Raw genomic sequence first — 22,445 nt, forward strand, 5'->3', positions numbered from 1 at the left:
TAAAAAACTAACTTTAATAATTTTAATACATCGACAAGTAAATGTAAACCTAGACCATCTACATATAGGTATAACACTTTCTCTGTCCAAAGGTTGGCTGGAAGAGATCGCTCATTAGCGATAAGGCCGTTTTTTTGTACTTATCTTCTGTTTTTATTTTTGTAATTTTGCTTATTATTGGTGTACAATAAAGAGTTTATTACTATTATTATTAAGTAATACGCCGAAAATAAGCAAATAAATACGCATTATTAGATACCTCAAAAAAAAAAAACTCCTCAGATCTCGATGAAATTTAAATTAGACTACATGACAAACACTAGCTTATAATTATCAAAATAATTATAGAAATCTGTCGACTCAGTAAAAAGTTGTGAAGTAAAACATAAAAGAAAGAAAATACAGTCGAAATTAGAATCTCTTTCTTTTTTTTAAGTCGGTTATCTATACATATAATAAAATGGTAGGAAAGTCAAAACTGTACATTGAATATTTTTTTAAAAGAATACTTGGGGTGTGTGATCTACAGTCGATACCGAAGCCAAAAATATAGTTTTTAGAATTTTTGTCTGTTTGTATGTCCGGGATAAACTGAAAAAGTACCGCATGGATTTACTTCAAATTTGGCACGAATATTATTAAGAAGTCGGGTCAACATATAGGCTACATATTATCATGCTATCACCTACCGGGAACGAGCAGTGAACCTTTATTTCTTCAACGCATTCTGTAACAACGTGTAATCTAACGACGCATATTTGAATGTTGTTGTTATTATGTTAATAACCATGCTATATAAGCTAGATTCACACTATAAAAATCACGCAATATAAGTAACTAAGCCGATGAACATAATTAAATGAATATAAGTAGACAAGACAATTTTAAAGCAGCGTTTTTTAAGCCATCTATGAGGTTTTTCTGTAGATATGAAATGTACAGAAGAAACGGGTAAATGAATGTTATTTTAAAAGGTATAATCGTAGGTATTTTTAGTGCTGTATAGCGTTCACGCAGACGACGTCGCGGGCAGCAGGTAGTATATATATAAAATAAATAATTGTCTGATTTGGCGTTAAATTGAAACATCTTTTCAGCGTTGTTTGAAGCCATTCCCTTGGGATGTTAAACGTTTAATAGGTTTGTTCTTTTTTATTAATTTGGTTTATTGGCTAGTTCTATTTCTTTCCCGTTAAATCGGGCCATTTTATTTCTTGTCTCATTGTAATTGAGGATTCAGTTTAACTGAATCGAAGTTCTGTTATAATTTTCGTTTTTGATTTACAATTACCTGATAAGATAAAAATTAATGAGTGTATAAAGTGTTTCATATTTTTAATTGACGTTAATTTTTGATGAAACTTGTATTTTGTAATCGTCGATCTCGAAATAAATTTTCAGGTTTAAATATTACAGACGCCCATTATTAAGATACGGTACAGCAAGAAAAGTAGCAAACGGATACATCCATGCGGGTTCGATCCCCGCACATGACAAACATTTGTATTGGCCATACAAGTGTTTGCCGTGGCCTGGGTGTTTGTGCATTCCTTGTGGAACCTCTGACCCTTCTCCTACATGGGAAAAGAGGCCTATGCTCAGTAGGGGGATATTACAGGCTGAAGCGAAAGCATGAAATATCATGATCAAAATCTGGAGCACCCATCTGGGGAAGTACATCATTCTTGCAGAAGATCACAGCAAAATAATAATGCTCCCAAGTACCTACTACCCAGCCTAGTGATTTAAAGTACATTAGTGAAACAGATTAAAATCATTTGTTTGTCTTCATTTTGAAGCTATTTTTGAGATATCTAAATTATTTTATATTTTCCAAACTACCGAGCGTTGCGGAAGCTAAATGTACCTGCATGTACAAGTTTTGTTTCCCTTTTAAATATTCAATATTTGTGATTTTTGAAGTTATAGGTACTTACGAGTATTTTAGCGCGTTAGGGAAAAATGATGAGAGTAAATTTTTATGATGTGCGCGCACACCTTCACGAAAAAAACCGACAAGTTACGCAGAGTTGCACGAAAAGAAGTAAAATTTAAGTAGTGATTAAACTAATTTAATCGTAAGAATTGTATGAAATTCTTATGATTAAATTAGTTTAATCTCTACTTAAATTTTAATTTTGTTTCGTGCAACTCGGCGTTAGTTAACGAAGAAGAAGTTAGCATCGTGAAGTTAGCTAGCCAATGAAGTATACCTAACTTCTTACGTGCGTACATAACACGCACTTTTTTTTACATTACATTGCTGTGTGTATTTCTTATGTACAGTTGTACGCGAATAAGAGATCGTTATATCTTTATTAATATTAATTATAATCATGTTATTAAATTAAGATGAGTTTATTTGTTTGTTGATTTTAGCACACTTACCTCAGGAAGTACTGGTTCGATTTGAAAAGTTCCTTTTGTGTTGGATAGGCTATTAAATACTTGAGTACTTTTTCCCTCAAATTACTGCATGTAAAACTGCTGGGCACACAAGAGGACACAAAAAATAAACCAATATCTAGTTCATAGTTTAAATTTTAAATAAATAAGCTTTCGCACTATTATAAAAGTACTCATAAATGCACCTCGTTCTTATTTTAAGTTATATAAAAAACAGAAGGATAAAAACTAACCTGCACAAATTTACATATAAATGGTTTAAGACTTTATATTTTTAGTACTGCTTTTTTTGCAAACGTTTTAATATTAAATTTCTGTTGGTTACTTTATAAAAATTAAGTCAACACTTTAAACGGATAAATGATGATTCATGAACCATTTATTAATTATTTATGTAGTAATGAAAATTTACTGCGGTCACCAACCCGCCTTCCCAGCGTTGGTGACTATGGGCAAAACACATGAGTTCACGTTATTTTTGGCGTAAACTTGTGGAGGCCTACGTCCAGCAATGGACTGTATAGGCTTTAATGATAATGATAATTTAAAATTTAATAATAATTACAAAAATTAAAACCATTACCATGTTATCATAGCATCTTAAGAATTATACGATTTATTTGTATAAATCATAAAGAGAAAATACTTTTATCTATAAAAAAAAAAAAAAAAAAAAAACTATAAATTAAAAGCATTTCTAAAAGTATTAAGATAAATAAACGAATATATTATCTGCCTTAAAGTACCAGGAGTCCATAAAGACACCGGGTTAATACACATTACCAGCACAATCAATACTGTTACAATTTTTTTTCGACACCATTTTAAGCTGTTAACTTAAAGGAGTTGAAGGTGATGCTGCTTATAATTGAACATTCGGTAGGTGGGTGGAATATTTGTCTTGTACAATCGACAGAATTTTTTTAAATTGTTATTGTTTGGAATATCATCGGAGTCTAGATCTAACCAAGTAAAAACTCTTCTCTTCCTATGCGATTTAAAATATTTGTTGAATTATTATTGATTGATACATTTATTAAAGCTTAAAACGTCGAATAAACTTTTAAGTAAGTGTACTACTGGGTACAAGTTTAGTGTTGCTTTAATTACAGAAGTAAAAAGAACAACTTCTATAAAGTAAACTTCTAAACAAAGAATTATTAAGAACAAACGAATTTAAACAATAATAATTGTTTTTTAATTACAAAAGAAAAAAAAACTCGAGAAATATATTGTTTGACGTAACGTCAGTCGCTTGTTGAGACTCGATGGTGTCGGATGCCGCCGTGTCCAATCAAACTTAACGAAACGAAGTCTCTACAAAATATATATTAAAATAGATGTTTGACTGCCTTGTGTTGGTCTTTTTGTTAATTTGTTATATTGATTGTTTTACGTGTTTTTTTTTTACGTGAAACCGTGTAAAAGATATATTTACCTGTTTTCTACAGGTGAGTGATTTAGTTATTACTAAACAATTTTGAAATTAGCAATCGCATTATTACTAACGAATATACTTTGATTTATGATGGTAGTAATAATAATTAATTGATAATCTTTTATTAAGATAAGTAATTGATATTTTTTCGTTAGCATATTGTATTATTTTATTATGTCACCTATATTGTCAATAAAATAAACACACGGAATTTTACTTAATTTAATTCGATCATCGAAATAAAATTCGATACGTTGTAGAATAATTAAATTTCATTGTAACGGTTGATAATTCATAAATATTAAATAATATTAAAAATAGACTGGAAATGACGTTCTCGACCGCTATATTTAAATTATTTTGGAAATACAAGTCCACTTCTATAATAACATTGAATTATAATTTAAAAACTTTTGTCACCCAATGATCGTTTATATTACATAATATTTTGTAGCTATTACAGAAAATATTTTATAACACGTTTATAGTTAGAGTAATTAAATTTACATTATAATTATTTCAAGTACAAAAATTATTCAATGTTACACAATAATTTTTAGATATCTATTAATTGATTTCTAAGAACTCCGTTAGAAAAAAGTATTTATATAGTTAATTTTACTGTGGTTAAAAATAACACACACAATATACATACACAAGTAACACCTTAGTGATAAGTTTTTACTAAAAGGTAATATACCTACCTAATATTGATAAGAAGTAATAAATACTCGCGGTTTCTTCTGCGTTGAAAACTTGAAATCTAGAAGTCGGTGATCTTAAATTTAGAAATCCTTATATTTATCACAGCAAAAGCTTACAATTGATTACTATAATATGTTTCAAAATTACCTTTTAAAGGCTACCGCGCCTTCGAATTAATTTTGTTACGATTATGCCAATAAACTGTCAAATTTTGAAGTTAGTTAGATTAGGGCTGTTTTTTTTTTTTGTAACGAAATTATGGTGATAAACGGTGAAATTTTGAGCTTAGATAGGTTAGGTTAAAAAATTTTTTATTCGACGGATCTTAACCTAAAGACTTCTGTGATCTATCAGTGAAGTGTCCTAATACGGGCGTGGTAGTATTGGGTATTGGGATCCTAAACTTTTGAATCAATTATTAATTATTATTATTATTCTTGAAATGGCTCCCTTGCGGATTTGCCAATATCGGAGTATTTAAACTTTGCTTTATTTGGATTATTAATTCTACGTAATCGAAAAATGACTAGCCACTGACCTAATAACGTGATACGACGGTGACAGTTAAAATACAAGGCCCATCAAAACAAGTTTGGTCCCTTTAAAACTACGCCATAAAAGTATAGCTTTTTTTTTGTAAATTTATACTTCTTTCACACTTTATAAGGAATAATAGAAGAATATACTGTAATATTTGAAAAAAAAAATACTTGATATTTTTCTATCGACTGCATGACCACAACGTGATTGTGTTAAGATTCCATATGAATAGTGCTGGCGTTACCTAAATTACCGAAGCCCTTTAAACCCCGTACATCTTGACATTTGACACAAGGACATTAGGGTGAAATTAAATTTGTTATAGTTTCCGATTACACTGCGGAAAAAAATCGTAATTTTTTGTCAAAGACTTGTATAAGGTCATTTTGCATAAATTTCATTGTATTTTTTGAAATGGGGTTTCCCTATCACTATAAATGTTCCTTGACGCTCCCCGGAAGTTCCTCGGACTCTCCTAAATAGGACTATTTCATGGGAATCAGCCCGAGGACAGGCAGCTCTATGTACAACGCGAAAATATAGTTTGAAACCAGTTTTTTAACGATTTTAAAGATAGAAGAAGGCGCTCAAGTTATTTTAGGGGTTTTTGAGGCACAATAACAAAAATATATCTTGTCCATTCATATTTCTAAAACTTTTTAAGTTTACTAGGTAGAGACAAAATTTCAAAGTTGCTAAAAATCAAACCCTATTTTATTTATTATGGCTTGGCTTTATCTAAATCTTTGTGTCCTTTGTTTTCGAATATAATTTATTTAACCTTGACAACTTTTCTTTTGTTTTAGTGACAAAAGTTTTACTAAAGCCGACGGTCGCGGATTTAGATCTCGTTCAGAGTGGATAATTACTTATGTGTATATTTATTTGTAAAAATGTTTTGTCTAGATATGTTGTTGCAACTAAGAAGAATAACGAAGAATACGCAAAGCCTTCGGTTTCTGTAGTTCTTAGTTCTGAGTGGAAATTTTGACGGATTAACCCGTGTTAGAGGCATTTGCCCAACAGTGGGATTCTCGCTAAACGTAAAGTTTTTTCATAGACATAGTTCATCACCATAGTTAAAAGTACAGGAATCACGAATTTAACAGAGCTAGCTATTGACAAAGACAATTTCATAGACATAGTTCATCACCATAGTTAAAAGTACAAGAATCACGAATTTAACTAGCTATTGCCAAAGACAATTAAAAACTGTCAATGTAGTGAGTGAAAAAACTAGTATTCATCCCTAAAAATTAAAAGGCGTTACGGTCCATAGAACATTCTGGTCCATTAGGAGTACTCAGAATTCTAATATTCAATTTTTGTGTATTTATTGTTGTGTGTTTTTATTGGTTCAATTCGTATTAATAATATAATTACGTTATAAGTTTACCACCTCATTAAATTAGTCATTAATGTTCAAAGAATGTACTAACATGAAAAGGGTAAGTAAGAGGCTTTCATGTCATCCCTTGATACAAGCGAGGTTAAGATAGATGTGACCAACCTAAGCCGTCAAATACATATTTATGAAGTCTAAAACATATCTTCTACAATAAGGCCAATAAGTACACGTTACGAGTCTAACTACTTACTATCTTATGATTATGTTCGAGTCTTTACGCTATAATGAGTTGTATTGTCATTAACATACGGCTGAAAATTTATTTTTGTAACACTAAGTCCGCGGTTACTGGTCAGTAAAGCGATACTGGTAGAAACATTACCGCTGAGTGAAAATACTCACCGCAAATATGTAAGGCTAATAATTACTTGTAACATTTTACTTGTACACTTAAATCCTAGATGAAATTACAGAACGTGTGTTATGATTTTTTCAGTAACTGTATAGGTTTTAAAGTTTTGTCGGTAGAAAGTATTATAGATCCTTTTTACAGTACCAGACTGATACGATTGCTGTAAGGCAGATTGTAGTCGAGCATTTTAAAAGTTATGGTATATAATTTTATGGTCAGAATAGAACAGAAAGAGCAAGAGATCTACCATCACATGCATTAGTGGCGTTTTTGTAGATTTGTTAAAACTGCCTGAAAAACAGCGTTCTTCAAATTCTTTATTTCAATAAACACACATTTTTACCCTTTTATTACGCTGTCATACTTTTGTTGTATATCAGTCAATTAGTTCAAGTTGCTCTTCAAATTGAATGCAAGCTTTCCACTTATCAGTGCCCGTAATAATTCCAACAAAAAATGAATTTATGATAAGTATAAAAATTTAATAATGATTTAATAATTGTGATTGTTGGCAAACAAAAAACACTCATTTCAATTTACATCGACAAGTATAAAATTGAGAACATCATTAACAAATGTAGATAATCTATATAAATAAAAATGAATGTTGCTAAGCGCCATTACTCGAGAATGGCTCGACCAATTCGGCTAATTTATTTTTTTGTATGTTCCTTGGCCCACGAAAGGTTTTAGTACTTAAAAAAAAATATTTAAAAAACATTAAATTTTTTGTGTTAACTTTTCACAGAACGATGTCTGTCCGGGCAGTCCTGAATGAAGTCCTGAATGAAGGGCTGTCCGTGAATAAATACGTATTATTGGGTATAAAAAATACAGCCTAATTAACCTTCTCCTTTCTTTGAAGTGGGTTATAGGGGCACAAGAAGTTCAAACCAGTGAACGTAAGTTTCATTGAAAAAAAAAAAGATTTTAGTATTTAATACGTGCAAAGATGATGAGTTTGCTTACTGAAGCCTAATCTCAGGATCTAAGTATTAACCGATTGGTAAAAATGATATTTTTCACAAGTACCACTTTGAAAATGTTATTAGATTTGTTAATTGTATTAGGAAAAGGAACTGAAGAGCTATTGATTGTCTAGTTGCCGGTAATACAAGCCGAGGTCATCGACTCTTGATGAGCTTAGCGTTAGCATCGTGCAATAAATTCTAATATTGGATTGACTCCTTTGACATGATGTAAAACGCCGACAAACAGTTTGGTAAACTGTATAGCAAAAAATTTATAAACGCTGCTATTAAAATGTTCCTTTTGAAATCATAAACCTAATATCCAAATTAGTGTTGTGTAGGTAATATGTACGAGATTCTGTAGTTTAGACAAATTTATGTTGACTAAGTATCTTCGAAGACGATAAATCCCAAGAATCTAGTTTAAAATAGGAATTATTAGTTATTTACAAAGAAAGATAAAATGAAATACTTATTTCAGCAAAGTTTCCATTCCCACCCAGAGTGGATATTTGTGAACATCTTTTAATATCATATCAACGTTCAATGCGGCAATTGAAAAACTAATTATGAGACAGATACTGTATCAATAATTACTAACTGACAAATGTTAGATTTCTTAAAAATTTCATGCATATTGTGATTATCCTTTTCAGCATATTCTCTAGATGAATCTTAGGAGTTACCGCCAAACAAAAAAACGTGCTCGGTGGAAAATTCCACGCCGTGTCTCATACCGATGCAGGGAATGACTAGGTGCGAACCCACGCCGCAACCATCGCTGTCGCTAAGAACATTACATTTCACTACCGCATGAAGCCGGAGTGGGTGATTTAGATTATTAAATGGTTCAAACTGATGAGTTCTTATCCTTAAAGCATTCAATCATACGCCTCATAAAAAATATAATATAAAAAACATAACCCTTCCTTGGCAGTCGGGTAATTAGTAAGAAATGAACCTAATGAAAAATAATATAGTTTTATAAAATTAATAAAATTTTATAAATTAATTTAAAAAAATATTTAATTACAAAATATTTAAAAACAACAACGAACACATTTTCTTGAACTTTCACTGATTAAAAGAAATTGTTTCTTGAAGGTCAAATTAGTAAGTTACAAAAGATATCAAGACGATATAATAAAAATATATATATTTTTAGGCTGTTTGTCTTAACTACGCAGTGTTACCGAAAAACAACCGACTTAAAAAAAAATGAGGAGGTTTGTAATACGATTGAATTTTTTATGTGAGCTAGTTATCTCATAAACCTTTTACTAGGTTAACCGATTTTAATGATTATTTTTTATTGGAAAGCTGGTGCTTTTTGCATTTAAATTTGAACGAGATTTAATGAGTAGTTTTTGACTTCGTTATTAATTAATGCGTATTTAATATACTATTTTTTCATCTACCTTAACATCAACAGACGCAAAAAGCAAATCCTTCCAAGCATTAATCACTTATTAAGTGTTAATTTTTACCTATATTAAAAATAAAAAGTAAAGGAATATTACACACTACGGTTCCTAATTGTTCAAAAATATAACACCTGTTTAATATTTCGAAATAATTATTTTGAAGTTTCATGTAAATAAAAAATGCTTTAAAAATTAAGCAAGAGCTATGCAACTGTTTTATTGAATTTCGATACTTTACCTTACTCCTAAAACCAAGCAATGGAAACATTTCCATGCTCCTATTTCAGTCCTGTCTAGATGTAACATGTGTTAGCATTTAAATTTGTAATTCTAACAATTATGAAAATATTGGATTTTGAATTGATATTACTCTTATTGTTTATTCATTTAATAACGGATTAATACAAATATGTCGACACCATCTTCCGAATGGTTAATGTTAATTTACGATTAGTCAGTCGCCATCTTTATTATTTGTTTTGTAGGGTAGTTGCCCAATAAATACTGTTATATGTAAACTAAACTAAACTTCTAATAATAAACTTCTAATAATTTTAAAAGATTGTATTGATTGTAATTTTATTAGATTCTAGTGTTCTTAATGTTATTATTATTTCTTGAAGTACCGGAAGAGCATAAAGATAGAGACACCGTCTTTCGAATAGTTAATACTAATTTTCTGATTCGTCAGTCGCTATCTTTGTCATCCTATTGACGGGATTGTTGTCCTATAAATATGACAACTTGTAAGTGAAGAAGCAGTTATTGTTTAATTATTGTGCGGCTAACGTTGCTACTCGATAAGTGGCGTATAAGTGATTAGGGTAATAATGTATTCAATCTAGTTAAAAGAGTGTATTGTGAATGAATAACAAAATAAGTGTTTCGTGTTGAGTGTTCTCAGTCGTGTTCTACACATGTAACTAATGTTAAAAGCAAATGTCCTTTGATCATTTTAACCCACAAGAGAAAAGAACAAGCAAATTATTCTATGGTTTACAATCTATATAAATAGAAATAAATCACCGAAATGTATGTACGCGCATATCTTCTGAAAAACTGCATCAAAATGTTTTTTTTTTTGTTATTGTCAGAACAAGATTGGCATAAACGCTGAAAAAAAATTCAATATTTTCATGAAACAAAAAAAAAACGAGTGTGTGACCAAACTTTTTAGTTGCCTCAACAGTAATACGAAAGAAGTTTTATTTCAAAAACATGGCAGTACGGATACGGATACGGTACTATAAATGTAGTCATGTACTTATGTCAAAAGTCACTGTGGATTTTTGTACATTTTGTACAATGCTTAAAATCGAAATCAAAGCAGGCAAACCCGTAGGTATGAACTCGTTACATAAGTTTGGTAACGTCCTCAATTGACACATCGGCAAGGTTTACAATTGGATTTGACCGGATATTAGATATTATTGGCCGTTCTAAGACGATCTGTACTAGCGTAACATGGTGAGAGTTTTTAGTAACTCTATTCCTATTTATTTGGATTAATAACTACTAATTGTGATGTATTTATTTATGGTAGATGATTTTGTCAGTCACGTTGCTTAGAGAAGACACGATGGAGATTAAATGACGGGATTGAAATCGAAAAAAAAAAAAATACGGAATGTTGAAAATTCTTCGAAACTATTACGATTTTTGTGCTAGTAGTAAGAGAATTTAATTTAATCTAATAAAACTAATAAGTTTACCCCCCTGACGCATACAAACATTTAAAGAAGAAAAAAAGTTGAAGCTATTTTTTATACTTTTAAATCAAATTTAATGACTTGTTTTTTCTGGTCAATTTGTTTCCGACACCTGTTTTTGTTTATTTCATGTCTAGAAATCACATAAATAATATTAATAAAGGCGTAACTACTAATTAGAAATCTAATCATAAATCATACACCAAAACTCCTCGAAAATAAAATAAAAACTGTCTATTAAGTAATGATTTCAGAAGAGATATCAATTTTGAATTTATTTATATCTATTTACTTCTTGATCGTAAAGTCCAGAACTAAAGTATTTATTCTAGCGTATAATTAAAATATTTTTTTTTTTCTAAAAAAATTATCTATGGAAAAGTTATCGTTCTATATAAAAATAAAGTTATAGTTCTTATCTTATAACGATAGAAATAATGTTATTTATTATCACTAACATGTTTCGCGTAAAGTCGATATCATTCATTAATTCGGCTTAATAGCTTCCAAGTTTCAATGTTACCAAAATAGCTCAGCTATTTATGTCAGTCATGTCACTAGTATAGAGAATACTCGAAGAATATTAATTAATTAACCGGTATTAAGCAGATATCATTAATATGTTTATAATTGATAGTAGAGAAACGAAAAAAAAATTACCATATCTGATGACAATATTAAACAAACGAAGTTTCTTTGATGGATGACGATACAAATAGAGCAATAGGTATAATAGGCCAGTAGGACCTGTTTCTGCTCAATTCTACTCTGTCAACTATAACTTTAAGATATAATATATACGAATAGAAATATCTCATAAATACATATAGAAGAATTCGATAGTAAAAAATAATAATGAATCAAAAACTTTTTCTGTCGGATACTGTCATCCGTCAAATATATTCATTGCGTTAAACATATTATGCGTTATCCACAACTGATGAAACAGGCCCCAAATGTCAAAGTTTTTGATATTATATGTTAATTTTTTATGTTAATTTTTAAATCCAATTCCTATAATTCATTGCTATAAGCTGTATTTAATGTAGTCCGTTTTAACGCGGACATTTCGTATTTGATTTATAACATATATTAAAGAAATATTATTTTTTGTCCACAGTGCCAAATGACGTAATATCAAAATGAAGGATCTCGGCCTAAAAATCCCAACACGCAATGTTTTAACCGGCGCGGTTGTAAACTGGGAAGATGACGAGATGGCTGGACTCGGCGACACCCCGGAGAACCTCACGCTGGCCTGGAAAGATCTATCAGTGTACCGGAAGAAGAAGCACCAGACTAGTATATGGAGGTCACCTACATATGAAGAAGTTAAAGTACTACATGGAGGTAATACTTATTTAAAACTATTTAATAAGTATTTGTTGAATACCTAGAAAATAAAGATACCATTATGTACACCCGTACTTACCATCGATCACATTGAACTGCTGGACATAGGTACCCTAAGGTCTTTTTTTAAATATATAGACTAGCGCTTGACTGCGATCTCACCTGATGGCAAGTGAAGATGCAGCCTAAGGTGATGCGCGCTTGCCTAGAAGATGCCTATTCACTCTTGATTTAAAGATACCCAAGTTATAGTTTGTTGGAAAAACGGAAGCCGGAAGGGCATTCCAAATTTTTGCGGTGCGTATTAGGAACGAGGAAGCAAACCGTTTAGTGCGAGATCGTGGGATTTCAACCACGTAGCGATGCAGATTCATGCGATACCTTGCGGTTCGGTGGTAGAAAGGTGATGGTGGAACCAAATTGTATAGTTCTAGAGCACACTCTCCGAAATATAACCTGTAAAATACCGACAAACAGGCAACCTTGGGCCGATGTTCGAGATTTTGAAGTCAAGAGCAAACCAGCGATTCGTCACCTATGAGTCTTCTGGCGCGTCGATCCACAGCTCGCACCAAAGATACTGGTTTTCTGTAATCCTCATCCAATCCGCCGGAAATCTTACGTAGATCGTCGATATAGCGGGCCAGAAGACGTCCCACACTGCGTTTGCCAATACACGGTCTGCACTCCAGGACAAGTTTGCTCCAGCGGTCATCGAACCTGCGACTCACGTGACCACTGTGTCTTTCAACTGTTACTGCCAACTTGCCAATTCTGTGGGCTATGTCGGTTACTTTCGTACTCTCGCGGATAGTCTCATTTCTAATCCCATCTTTGAGAGAGAACCCAAGGAGAGTCCATTCCATAGTACGTTAAGTGAATTTAGGAGGTAAACCGCATTACTCGAAGAAGCTTGCCAAACGCCACCCAGAACATATAAGTTTCTGAACCACTCAGATTAAAGTAATTTATAACAAATGTTTCTTTCTCGATATAATTTGACAGTTCTTCGCTGTATATTCCATTTACAGTGTCAGTAGTTAGTGTCAGTGGCAGTAGTGGTTTTATCATTTATGACTTCACATCGTATGCCTAACTGCGTACAGTCGATTTTCTACATCTCAAAGAATAATTTAACTGTATTGACGTAGGCTACAGAAGATTACATTTTGCTCATAATCTAGAGCAGCCCATTTAAGAAAGTCCCTCAACCTTACAGAAGATCATAGCTAAATAATACTATTTCCAAGTAGTGTTATGTTTATAGTGTGTTATGTAGCTAGCTAGGCAGAGCTCCTAGAGAGGGTGGGAGATAACTACTTAGGATTGTAAAAGAAGCATAAAGCCCACCCGATAAGGTGATAAAAAATAATGTGATAAGTCATTCGAAGTAATTTTTGGATGAAATCTATAAATCCATAAAAATATTTAAATTACCGCTTTGATACATCAGATCGAACTTCGATTTACATTAGTTGGAAAAATTTTATGTTAAGTTTGTTGATTGTGTAACGCCCATATAAAAATTCAAATGTAGGTACTTTACCTCGAAACTTATTTGTTAATCATTTTGTAATCGAAAACGATCACATTAACGATTCTTATAACGGAATTATTTAATAGTATCAAATTCCAGGCAATTTAAATAGGTATCTACTTTTATCTTTTATTGTCGTTCATTTATCGAAAATTAAATATCGTTGGTCATAACTCCTAATATCATCCTAATATTCTAATGACATTTTTACGACTACGTTCCGAGACAAATTTTTTTCTACGTATTTTGAGGGACGAGATAAATTCAAATATTGGCTCTGATGTCGTATGTTATAAAAACTTGTAACGCGGGCAACACGAGCGACACCGGCAGCTCACCAAAGACCACGTAGGTTACCGGCTCGTTACCGCGACTAAGCAAGCTGAGAGATTATCTATGGACCTGTCAATTGATTATTATTAGAATCGGATTTAAAAAACGAGCTTGTCGTTTGTCGAGTGAGGAGATACATATTATATTAATCTTTGTTAACATCACTTTAATTACATTTATACGATTGTGAAAGCAAAGCAGTGTGTCCTTTTGTGTTACGCTAATTATTAATGAGAAACTGTTGTTCAGGTGATTAAAACTATAAACTTTATTTGCGGTTTAATTGTATCGACTACACTTTCTAATTTAATGTCAAATTAAGGCTGAAATTTATTTATTCTCTTTATTTTAGATATATGATAGGTTATTTAAAACAATAATAAATATTTATTTATTTATTTATTTATTTATTTATTTTTTATTTTTATTTGGGAAACAAACAGTAAAATATAACACAAAGTAAAAAAAGAACAGCAACAAGATAGTGCATATACCAGTTAAGTTTCCACTAACAACAATGCATATACCAGTTAAGTTTCCACTAACAACAATATGTTACAGATTTTCAATTAAGTATCTTTTAGTTAATTAACCGAGAGACTGCAAACACCTTACAACTTATAACGCAGCTAGTCCAATATCACAAGCACGCCAATCTAATATATAAAATTCTTGTGTCGCGGTGTTTGTAGTTAAACTCCTCCGAAACGGCTTGACCGATTCTCATGAAATTTTGTGTGCATATTGGGTAGGTCTGAGAATCCAACAACATCTATTTTTCATATCCCTAAGTTATAAGGGGTGGGGGGGGGGCAAGGGGGGATTAAGGGGCTTTATAACATATATGGCAAAACAACGTTTGCGGGGTCAGCTAGTTTTAATATGTAAGCGTGCGACACTCAAAACATGTATTTATGATTCCATAATCTCTGAAACAGCTGGACAGATATTGACGGGAGTTTCACTGGCAGGTAGCTGATGTAATAAGGAGTAACTTTAGCTACTTTTATTTTTGAATTTTATTTATTTACAACTCTGCGAACTGAACAATAACTTTTTATTAAATTCAACGTGGACGAAGTCGTGGGCACGGCTAGTTATATAATAATTATGTTCGGTATTTAAAAAAAACCGGCTTAAATTTACATCGGCAACTAATAAAATAAAAACATCATTAACGTATTATCAATTGAATAAGTATTATTAAAGACTAGCTGTGCCCGAGACTTCTTCCGCGTGGAATATTGACTTTGGACAGAATTTTTTGAATATATCTTTTAGTTTCTTTTGGAATATATACACTGTCGTTTGGGTAGTCATTTACACGTTCAACGTGATTCTTTAAATTGGCATAACTTTTATTTACGAACCGATTGACATGAAACAAACATAATGTTAAGTGAAGCTTAACACAATATATAAGTGAAAAGCGCATCTAAATCGCACAAGTCGTTTCTGAGATTAGCGTGCACAAACATATCACATTTACATTTTTATTATATGTATATAGATTAAACAACTTGTCAGATTTCGCCTTGAAAGAAACATCATAATCGCTAGACTCAGTAAAAAGTTGACACATATTAAAAAATACCTACAGTAAAATTGAGATTTACGCCATTTTTTAAAGTTTATTTTAAAATATATTTTTTTCATAACCACGTCGCAAACAAACGTTCGCCTTACTTGATGGTTAGCATAGCTTTTAGACGCTCGCCTGTAACACCAGAAGCATTGCAACCGCGTTGTCGATCCTACCCACCAATCCCTTCCAGGAAATCTGGTTGTGACCAGACTTGTACTTACTTGTGAGTACTTACTCACCACAGGAACATAACAATGTTTGTAAATAGAATTATTTAGCTGTGATCTTCTGTAAGGTATTTTCTGCTGTGCTTTACCTCACTTATTTGCTAAATATTATTCAATTGTGACCAGCTAAACATATCTTTTTATGAGAAATCGGCCAACAATAATTCTAGTATTAATGAACGTTTTAAAATAAAAATAAAATGATTTGTGACTTTAAACAAATACCTGTCGATTAATTAGAATTGTTACAAGTCATTATACGTTACAATATAAAAAAGACGAGGAAGCAAAAAACCTACGTTAGAGCTTACACTATTTTTAGATTAGTCGTAACGTTGAACATTTTAAGTAGTGTAATAAATCAACTACAAAACTAGTCACGTTGCTTAGGTTCAGGTCCAGTCATCCAACAGATCACCTATTGGCCGCTGCATATAAGCGCTTACAGCCTATAAACTTTATCGTATAAAGTAACGTTTAATTCTTCTAGATTTACACGAATTGGCTAGTAAAGTAAAAAAAAAAACGAAAATCATCGAAAGCGTAAATATTTTAGTAATGTAACCTTTTTTTAAATGGCATACCACATTTGCAGTGATGTTTAGTGACTCAAAATAGCAAAAGGTCAGCGTTCTATTTACTTGATGTTCAGGAATCCATACAAATTAATATAATTACGCTTTACGATATTTCCTAATTAAAATAAGCAATTGCCGGATCGATGAAATACTACACTAGTGGTAAATAAGAAACAAAATTCACTTTAATGTTTATAATATATTATTATTTAAATAAAAGTACACATTACAAGTTATTTGTAATTACTACTGTGACGTCAGGTTACTTTTGTACCAGGGACAATTAATAGCGAACTGGCTTTACACTGTATACCATGTTTGTTAACATTTGCTACTTTTTAAATGTCAGTTGTTACTTTTAATATAATAACATATTATTTAGCGTTCTGTCCATGTAATTTATTTAAAAGATAGGAAGAAATAATTATTGTATAATTTATTTACTTAAACAATTTGACCCATGATAGTAAAATAGGCGAGTATGTTGAACTGAACGCGTAAATCATATGATTGAAACACCGCCGTGGTTGATTAAGCTGCAATGTATCTCCCATGTGGAACAGAGATAAATAAATAAACGGTTCACACTCAACGGCCCCTAGTAGGACTTTCTCCTGTGTCGAAAGTCCGGAAACACACACAGTACACAAGCACAAACGCCCAGACCACGACAAACATCTATATGGCCAATAAAAATGTCTGTCGTTAGCGGGGGTCGAACCCGCAATGGCCAGCGCAATAGCTAGTGCTGTGACCGCTGCGCCAACGCGTCTCCAAGAGATAAGTGCCCAGTAGTGAGACATTTTTACAGACTGTATCGGTTCATTTCATTTTGTAGACTGACCTGTAACAAATATTAATCACGGGCACCGAGAGCGCTTTATAACATCACGGAGTTGGGCCATTTTCGGAAGACATCCCAGATATCGAAGCCGACGAGATTAGTGCGGCGCTCGAGCATCTTAAAAACGGTAGGGCTTGGGGTTGACGGAGCTACGAATGTGCTCCTAGACTCTTTAACGCCGTCATTCGCCGGGGTACCACGCCGGCGTGGTCAACGAATGTGGTGGTGCTATTCTACATGGGAGGCGATAAGTCTCTGTTGATGAATTACAGACTGATCTATTTTCTAAGGCACTTCTATAAACTGTTTTCGAGGGTCTACAGTAGAAATACAGACTTACAGTAGAAAATTAAGTTACCTGAAATCAGTATCAGTAACGGTGCACTTTGATAGACTGAACATGGCCGACTACTAAATAAAGATCTTACTTTCTTATCAGAAGCAATCAACGGGGACTTTTATTAGTAATAACTAATAAGAATTAAATAATAGGTAAATCCACAACCCTACTTCCCCGAGGCAAGTAAATTAAAAAAAAAGATAATCTTTTAATGAAAAAGGTACTTCTTGAATTTTCGGTGGGTGCAGCATTTGATATTTCGAACGTTTTCTCTACAGAGTGCGATTGATGTAATAAATGTTAATGCTATTTGTCTTATTTTCAGTGAGCGGCGTGGTGTCGTCGGGCAATTTAGTAGCTCTTATGGGTTCAAGGTGAGCGCTACTTATAAACAATAAATAACTATTTCTATATTATAAAGCTCCGTACATTTACTTGTAAATATATCACGTAGTAGGTATGCGAAAAGTCACTCTCTGAATCATTCGATGATTAAGTATGAAGTCTCGAAAATGACTAGATCTGTAGTTGAAATATATTATTAAATGGGAGGGAGGGCGTAGGCGTGGATTCTTCTCTGCAGAATCTACATTTCGAATCGGTGGTAGCTTCACGTTTAAAAATACCAATCATAATAAATTAAAATAAAATTTTAACTTGTAAAATGGCGATTCGAAAGTACTTTTGAACCATATTTGAATAAAGTTACTTTTGATATAATTTGAGTAAGATCTATCACTTTTAACTTTTAAAAATTAATTTATGATGCGTTCAGACCATGCTAACGATGGCCAACCAATGGGTTTCGGTGGCCTTCGTAAAACCTGTTTGAGCGGCTTAGAACGTCGTTGATCATTATCATTTACCATGAATCCATTAAATAGGGGAAACATTTGAGCGAGGAATATGTTTTAGACAAATACGAATAGAGACTAAATGCATATTAATAGAAAACACATTATTGTACCTTAACTTATTTTTAATTTAAAATTATCTTTAAAAAAAGGCAAAGCTGGATCATAATAATTATAGAAAATCATGATATATGCCATGAATCTAGAAAAGAAAAAAATTAATGTACCTTTATTTTTTTCGCACTACACACATTTATTATTATATTTATTATATTTTTATTTACTGTAATACTCATGCTTCATACATTTTTTGGCAAATGTTGGCTTAACTTCTTTAATGTTCTATTTGATGATAAAAATAGTAATGAGCTATCGATGGGAGCTAAATTCGAAACAAATAGCTTTAAAGTGGATACTTTTAATTTTACATTTTATTTTAGAACATAATTTAACAAACGCCCAAAAAATTAACAAAAAAAAAACTTAACAAACGACTAGTCGTCACTACGATTTTCGAAGGTTCCCCTCGATTTCTCCGGGATTTCATCATCAGATCCTGGTTTCCTTACCATGGTACCACCCTTGGGATATTTCCTTTCCAACAAAAAATGGTTCATAAATGACTAAGTTATCCCCGAACATACATAAATATCATCATCATCATTGTGGATGAATGTACTACAATCATTAATACGTTAAAATAAATGTCCCCTTTTTTATTACGCTAAATAGTGCTTTTTTAAACGAAATAATATCTGTTCCAAAATTCTTTTGCGTTTAAAAACCCGTTATAAGGAAACTTAGTATATATAAAGTTAAAGATAATATCAGTTTATTTGCTAATGCTCAGATTTTGACAATTTTTCTTAGAAACCCTCCTCCTTATCGAGGAATGTAACTCAAAGAAATAGAGAAGTAGCAACAAAAGCCGACGCTACAGGTGCGTTATCACACACACACACTTTTACACACGTTTACAGCTTTTTTAATGTATGTTTTTCGATTTTTTTCAATCAGTGGTGCCGGCAAGACAACTTTACTAGCCGCTATCAGTCGTCGAGATAAGAGCGCTATATCAGGATACCTGATGTTGAACGGGCGGCTTGCTGGCGCCGAACTGATCGCTCGCATCTCGGGATTCGTCCCACAAGAGGACTTGTCTATAGATGATCTGACCGTCGCCGAACATATGGAGTTCATGGTGAGTGACCTTCTGATATGAGGGACAAGAAAGATGTTGTTTGAAGTTTAAGTTGGAATATTTAATGTGAGCGGTCTTTGACTAATCACCGGGAGTGATCTGTGGGTCTTTGTTAATCAATTACTGTATGTAAAGTCAAAAATTATGAAACATTCGACAGAAATTTTAGTAACGAGCTATTTGTTTTACAAAACTGTTAATGGAAAAAATGTATGCTTCATGAAATATATATATATATATATATATATATATATATATATATATATATATATATATATATATATATATATTTAAAGTTATTTTACATTACGCTTCAGACTGTAATATCCCACTGCTGGGCATAGGCCTCTTTCCCTATGTAGGAGAAGGATCAAAACTTAATCCACCACACTGCTCCAATGCGGGTTGGCGGATATATTTCCTACTATGATAACCGATCGCTATTAGGTGTATTTATTTATTTATTTAGTAAAAACAAGCAACAGAATTACATGTTTGAAAAAAAATTACAATCAGTTATATGGCAAGGTATTAAATATACATATAATTCCTCTTAAAGGTATTTGCATTCAGTAGCATGCGCTTTAGATAGTTAAGTCGTCTGCCTATTCAAAAAATTTTGAACATTCAACATTTTGTACATGATAACATCTGGGACCGACGGCTTAGCGTGCTTTCCGAGGCACGGTGGGGAGACTCACAAGGACTGCACAAACACCCAGACCACGACAAACATCTGTATGGCCAATACAAATCTTTGTCATGTGCGGGGATCGAACCAGCCAGTGCTGTGACTGTTGCGTGAACACGTCATCATTACTAGCGTACATATAACTAGAATACAATACGATTTTTAGTGTACTTTATACAATTAATTACTACAGTGTAACTACTTACAATCACGTGAAGTTCTACATTGGCAATTTACGAACGTTGATGGGACAGCCTCTAACTATTAACCTGTGTTTAGGATATTACTTCCATTTCCTTCAAACTACTCTAATGAGAGTCATAGCGACAGTAACTATTGAAATTATTTTTTTAACACATTATATATTTAATGTAGTTGTTCGACAGTTTTACGATTTTTGTAATTACACATCTTGTTCTCTTCCATTTTTCTGTGATTTTTTTCCGATTTTAGTACAGTTACATGTAAAATGAGGTGTGTTACATAGAAATTATTATTTAAGATACAGACACGTAAATAAATTTGACCCAGTATAATCCTTACAAATCTAGGAACAGAATTACATAATGACAGACAAAAGACCATAATTGTCAGTCTGGAAATAGTTTCAAGTTGTTGGCGTTCAAGTATATATTACAACCAGTTCGTGCTGTTTCTTGAGTAAATTATAATTGAAATGAAAAGTTTACACTGAAATAATTTACTTTGAGAGATATACCTATACGAGTTTACGTTATTATTTTCAACTGTTGCTATCCTCGTTCTGTTTAATTGTATGTACTCTTTATATACTTTTTATCTGATTTTTATTGAAAATCTGTACATACCTATTTTAATTATTTAAAGAATTTATGCATAAGTGAATTTCTATTTGTTTGTGTGATAACTTGAGAACGACATGACATATTTCGTTAATCTCTTTTTAAAGTTTTTTATTAGGAAAACTAGCCATACCACGAGGGTCACCCGCGTAATTTGCGATCCCGTTGGAATATCGGGATAAAGTAGCCTACGTGTTATTTTAAATCTCCAGCTATCTACGTACTAAGTTTCATAAAAAGGAGTTTTTGCGTGAAAGAACTCACCAATTTTCGAATTTATAATCTTATTAGGATTTCGCAAAAATTTTGGCAAAAGTTACCATTATTCAAACTTCACGCATTTGAGAGTCCGCAAGACATTATCACCTCACTTCAGCTAATAGAATTATAATTACATTGTTATTTTATATTTGTATTTTTTTTTTTTTTGTAAAATAAAGGAAAACATAAAATGTACGATGAAATATAATGTATGCTACTGTGAGAGATCAATCAATTCTACTTTTATAAATTACTCAATGACATCCAAATTCATTAAGGCGTATAAATGACCAATACATAAGAGAATCATTAAATCGAATTAGGTTTTTATCAAAAGCGCATTACGATGTCTAAAGAAATAATATAAGAAATTACTTTTAATTTTAACCTAATACAAGAAATCAAGATACAGTATATAAATTGAATATTTTTTATATAATTAGTAATATATACTTGACTGTTGATTGATGATATTAGTAATATATTACTGACTGTTTGTATGAATCCGCTTATTTCAAAGAGTATCCATAAATTGTGATGAAACTCAAAATTACAACGAAAATGTGTTGAATGTTCTTTATTCAAGTAATTATTTTGAAAAGTAATTTCTTAATTTAAAAAGTTGTGCATTCGACTTTTAACATAAATTAATACATAACAGACTTATTATCGAAATCTTTTAATAGCTTTTAAATTTTTGAGAAAATAAATTAAAACAAGTTTCGTAAATTAAAATGAGGTCCCTCAAAATGTAATTACGACGATTACTTTAATTTAAAAAATCATGTTTTCCACTAAAGTTACCGTTATTCAAACCCTTGACGATTTTACCTTATTTAAGACGTTAACTCTTGGGTTCAATTGATT

General features: G+C 31.9%; 1 protein-coding gene across 1 annotated transcript in view; it reads left to right on the plus strand.

Moving 5' to 3' along the window:
- The first annotated feature begins 12,095 nt into the window (after window positions 1-12,095).
- The window catches only part of LOC123666979 (protein scarlet-like), a 29,386-nt gene continuing 19,036 nt past the window's right edge, over window positions 12,096-22,445 (plus strand). Inside the window, exons 1-3 of the mRNA XM_045601018.1 lie at window positions 12,096-12,303; window positions 18,076-18,124; window positions 19,622-19,805. Of these exons, the coding sequence (XP_045456974.1) occupies window positions 12,096-12,303; window positions 18,076-18,124; window positions 19,622-19,805 (441 nt within the window). The remainder of the gene's footprint in view (window positions 12,304-18,075; window positions 18,125-19,621; window positions 19,806-22,445) is intronic.

This window comes from Melitaea cinxia, chromosome 1 (assembly GCF_905220565.1).
Source record: "Melitaea cinxia chromosome 1, ilMelCinx1.1, whole genome shotgun sequence".
NCBI lineage: Eukaryota > Metazoa > Arthropoda > Insecta > Lepidoptera > Nymphalidae > Melitaea > Melitaea cinxia.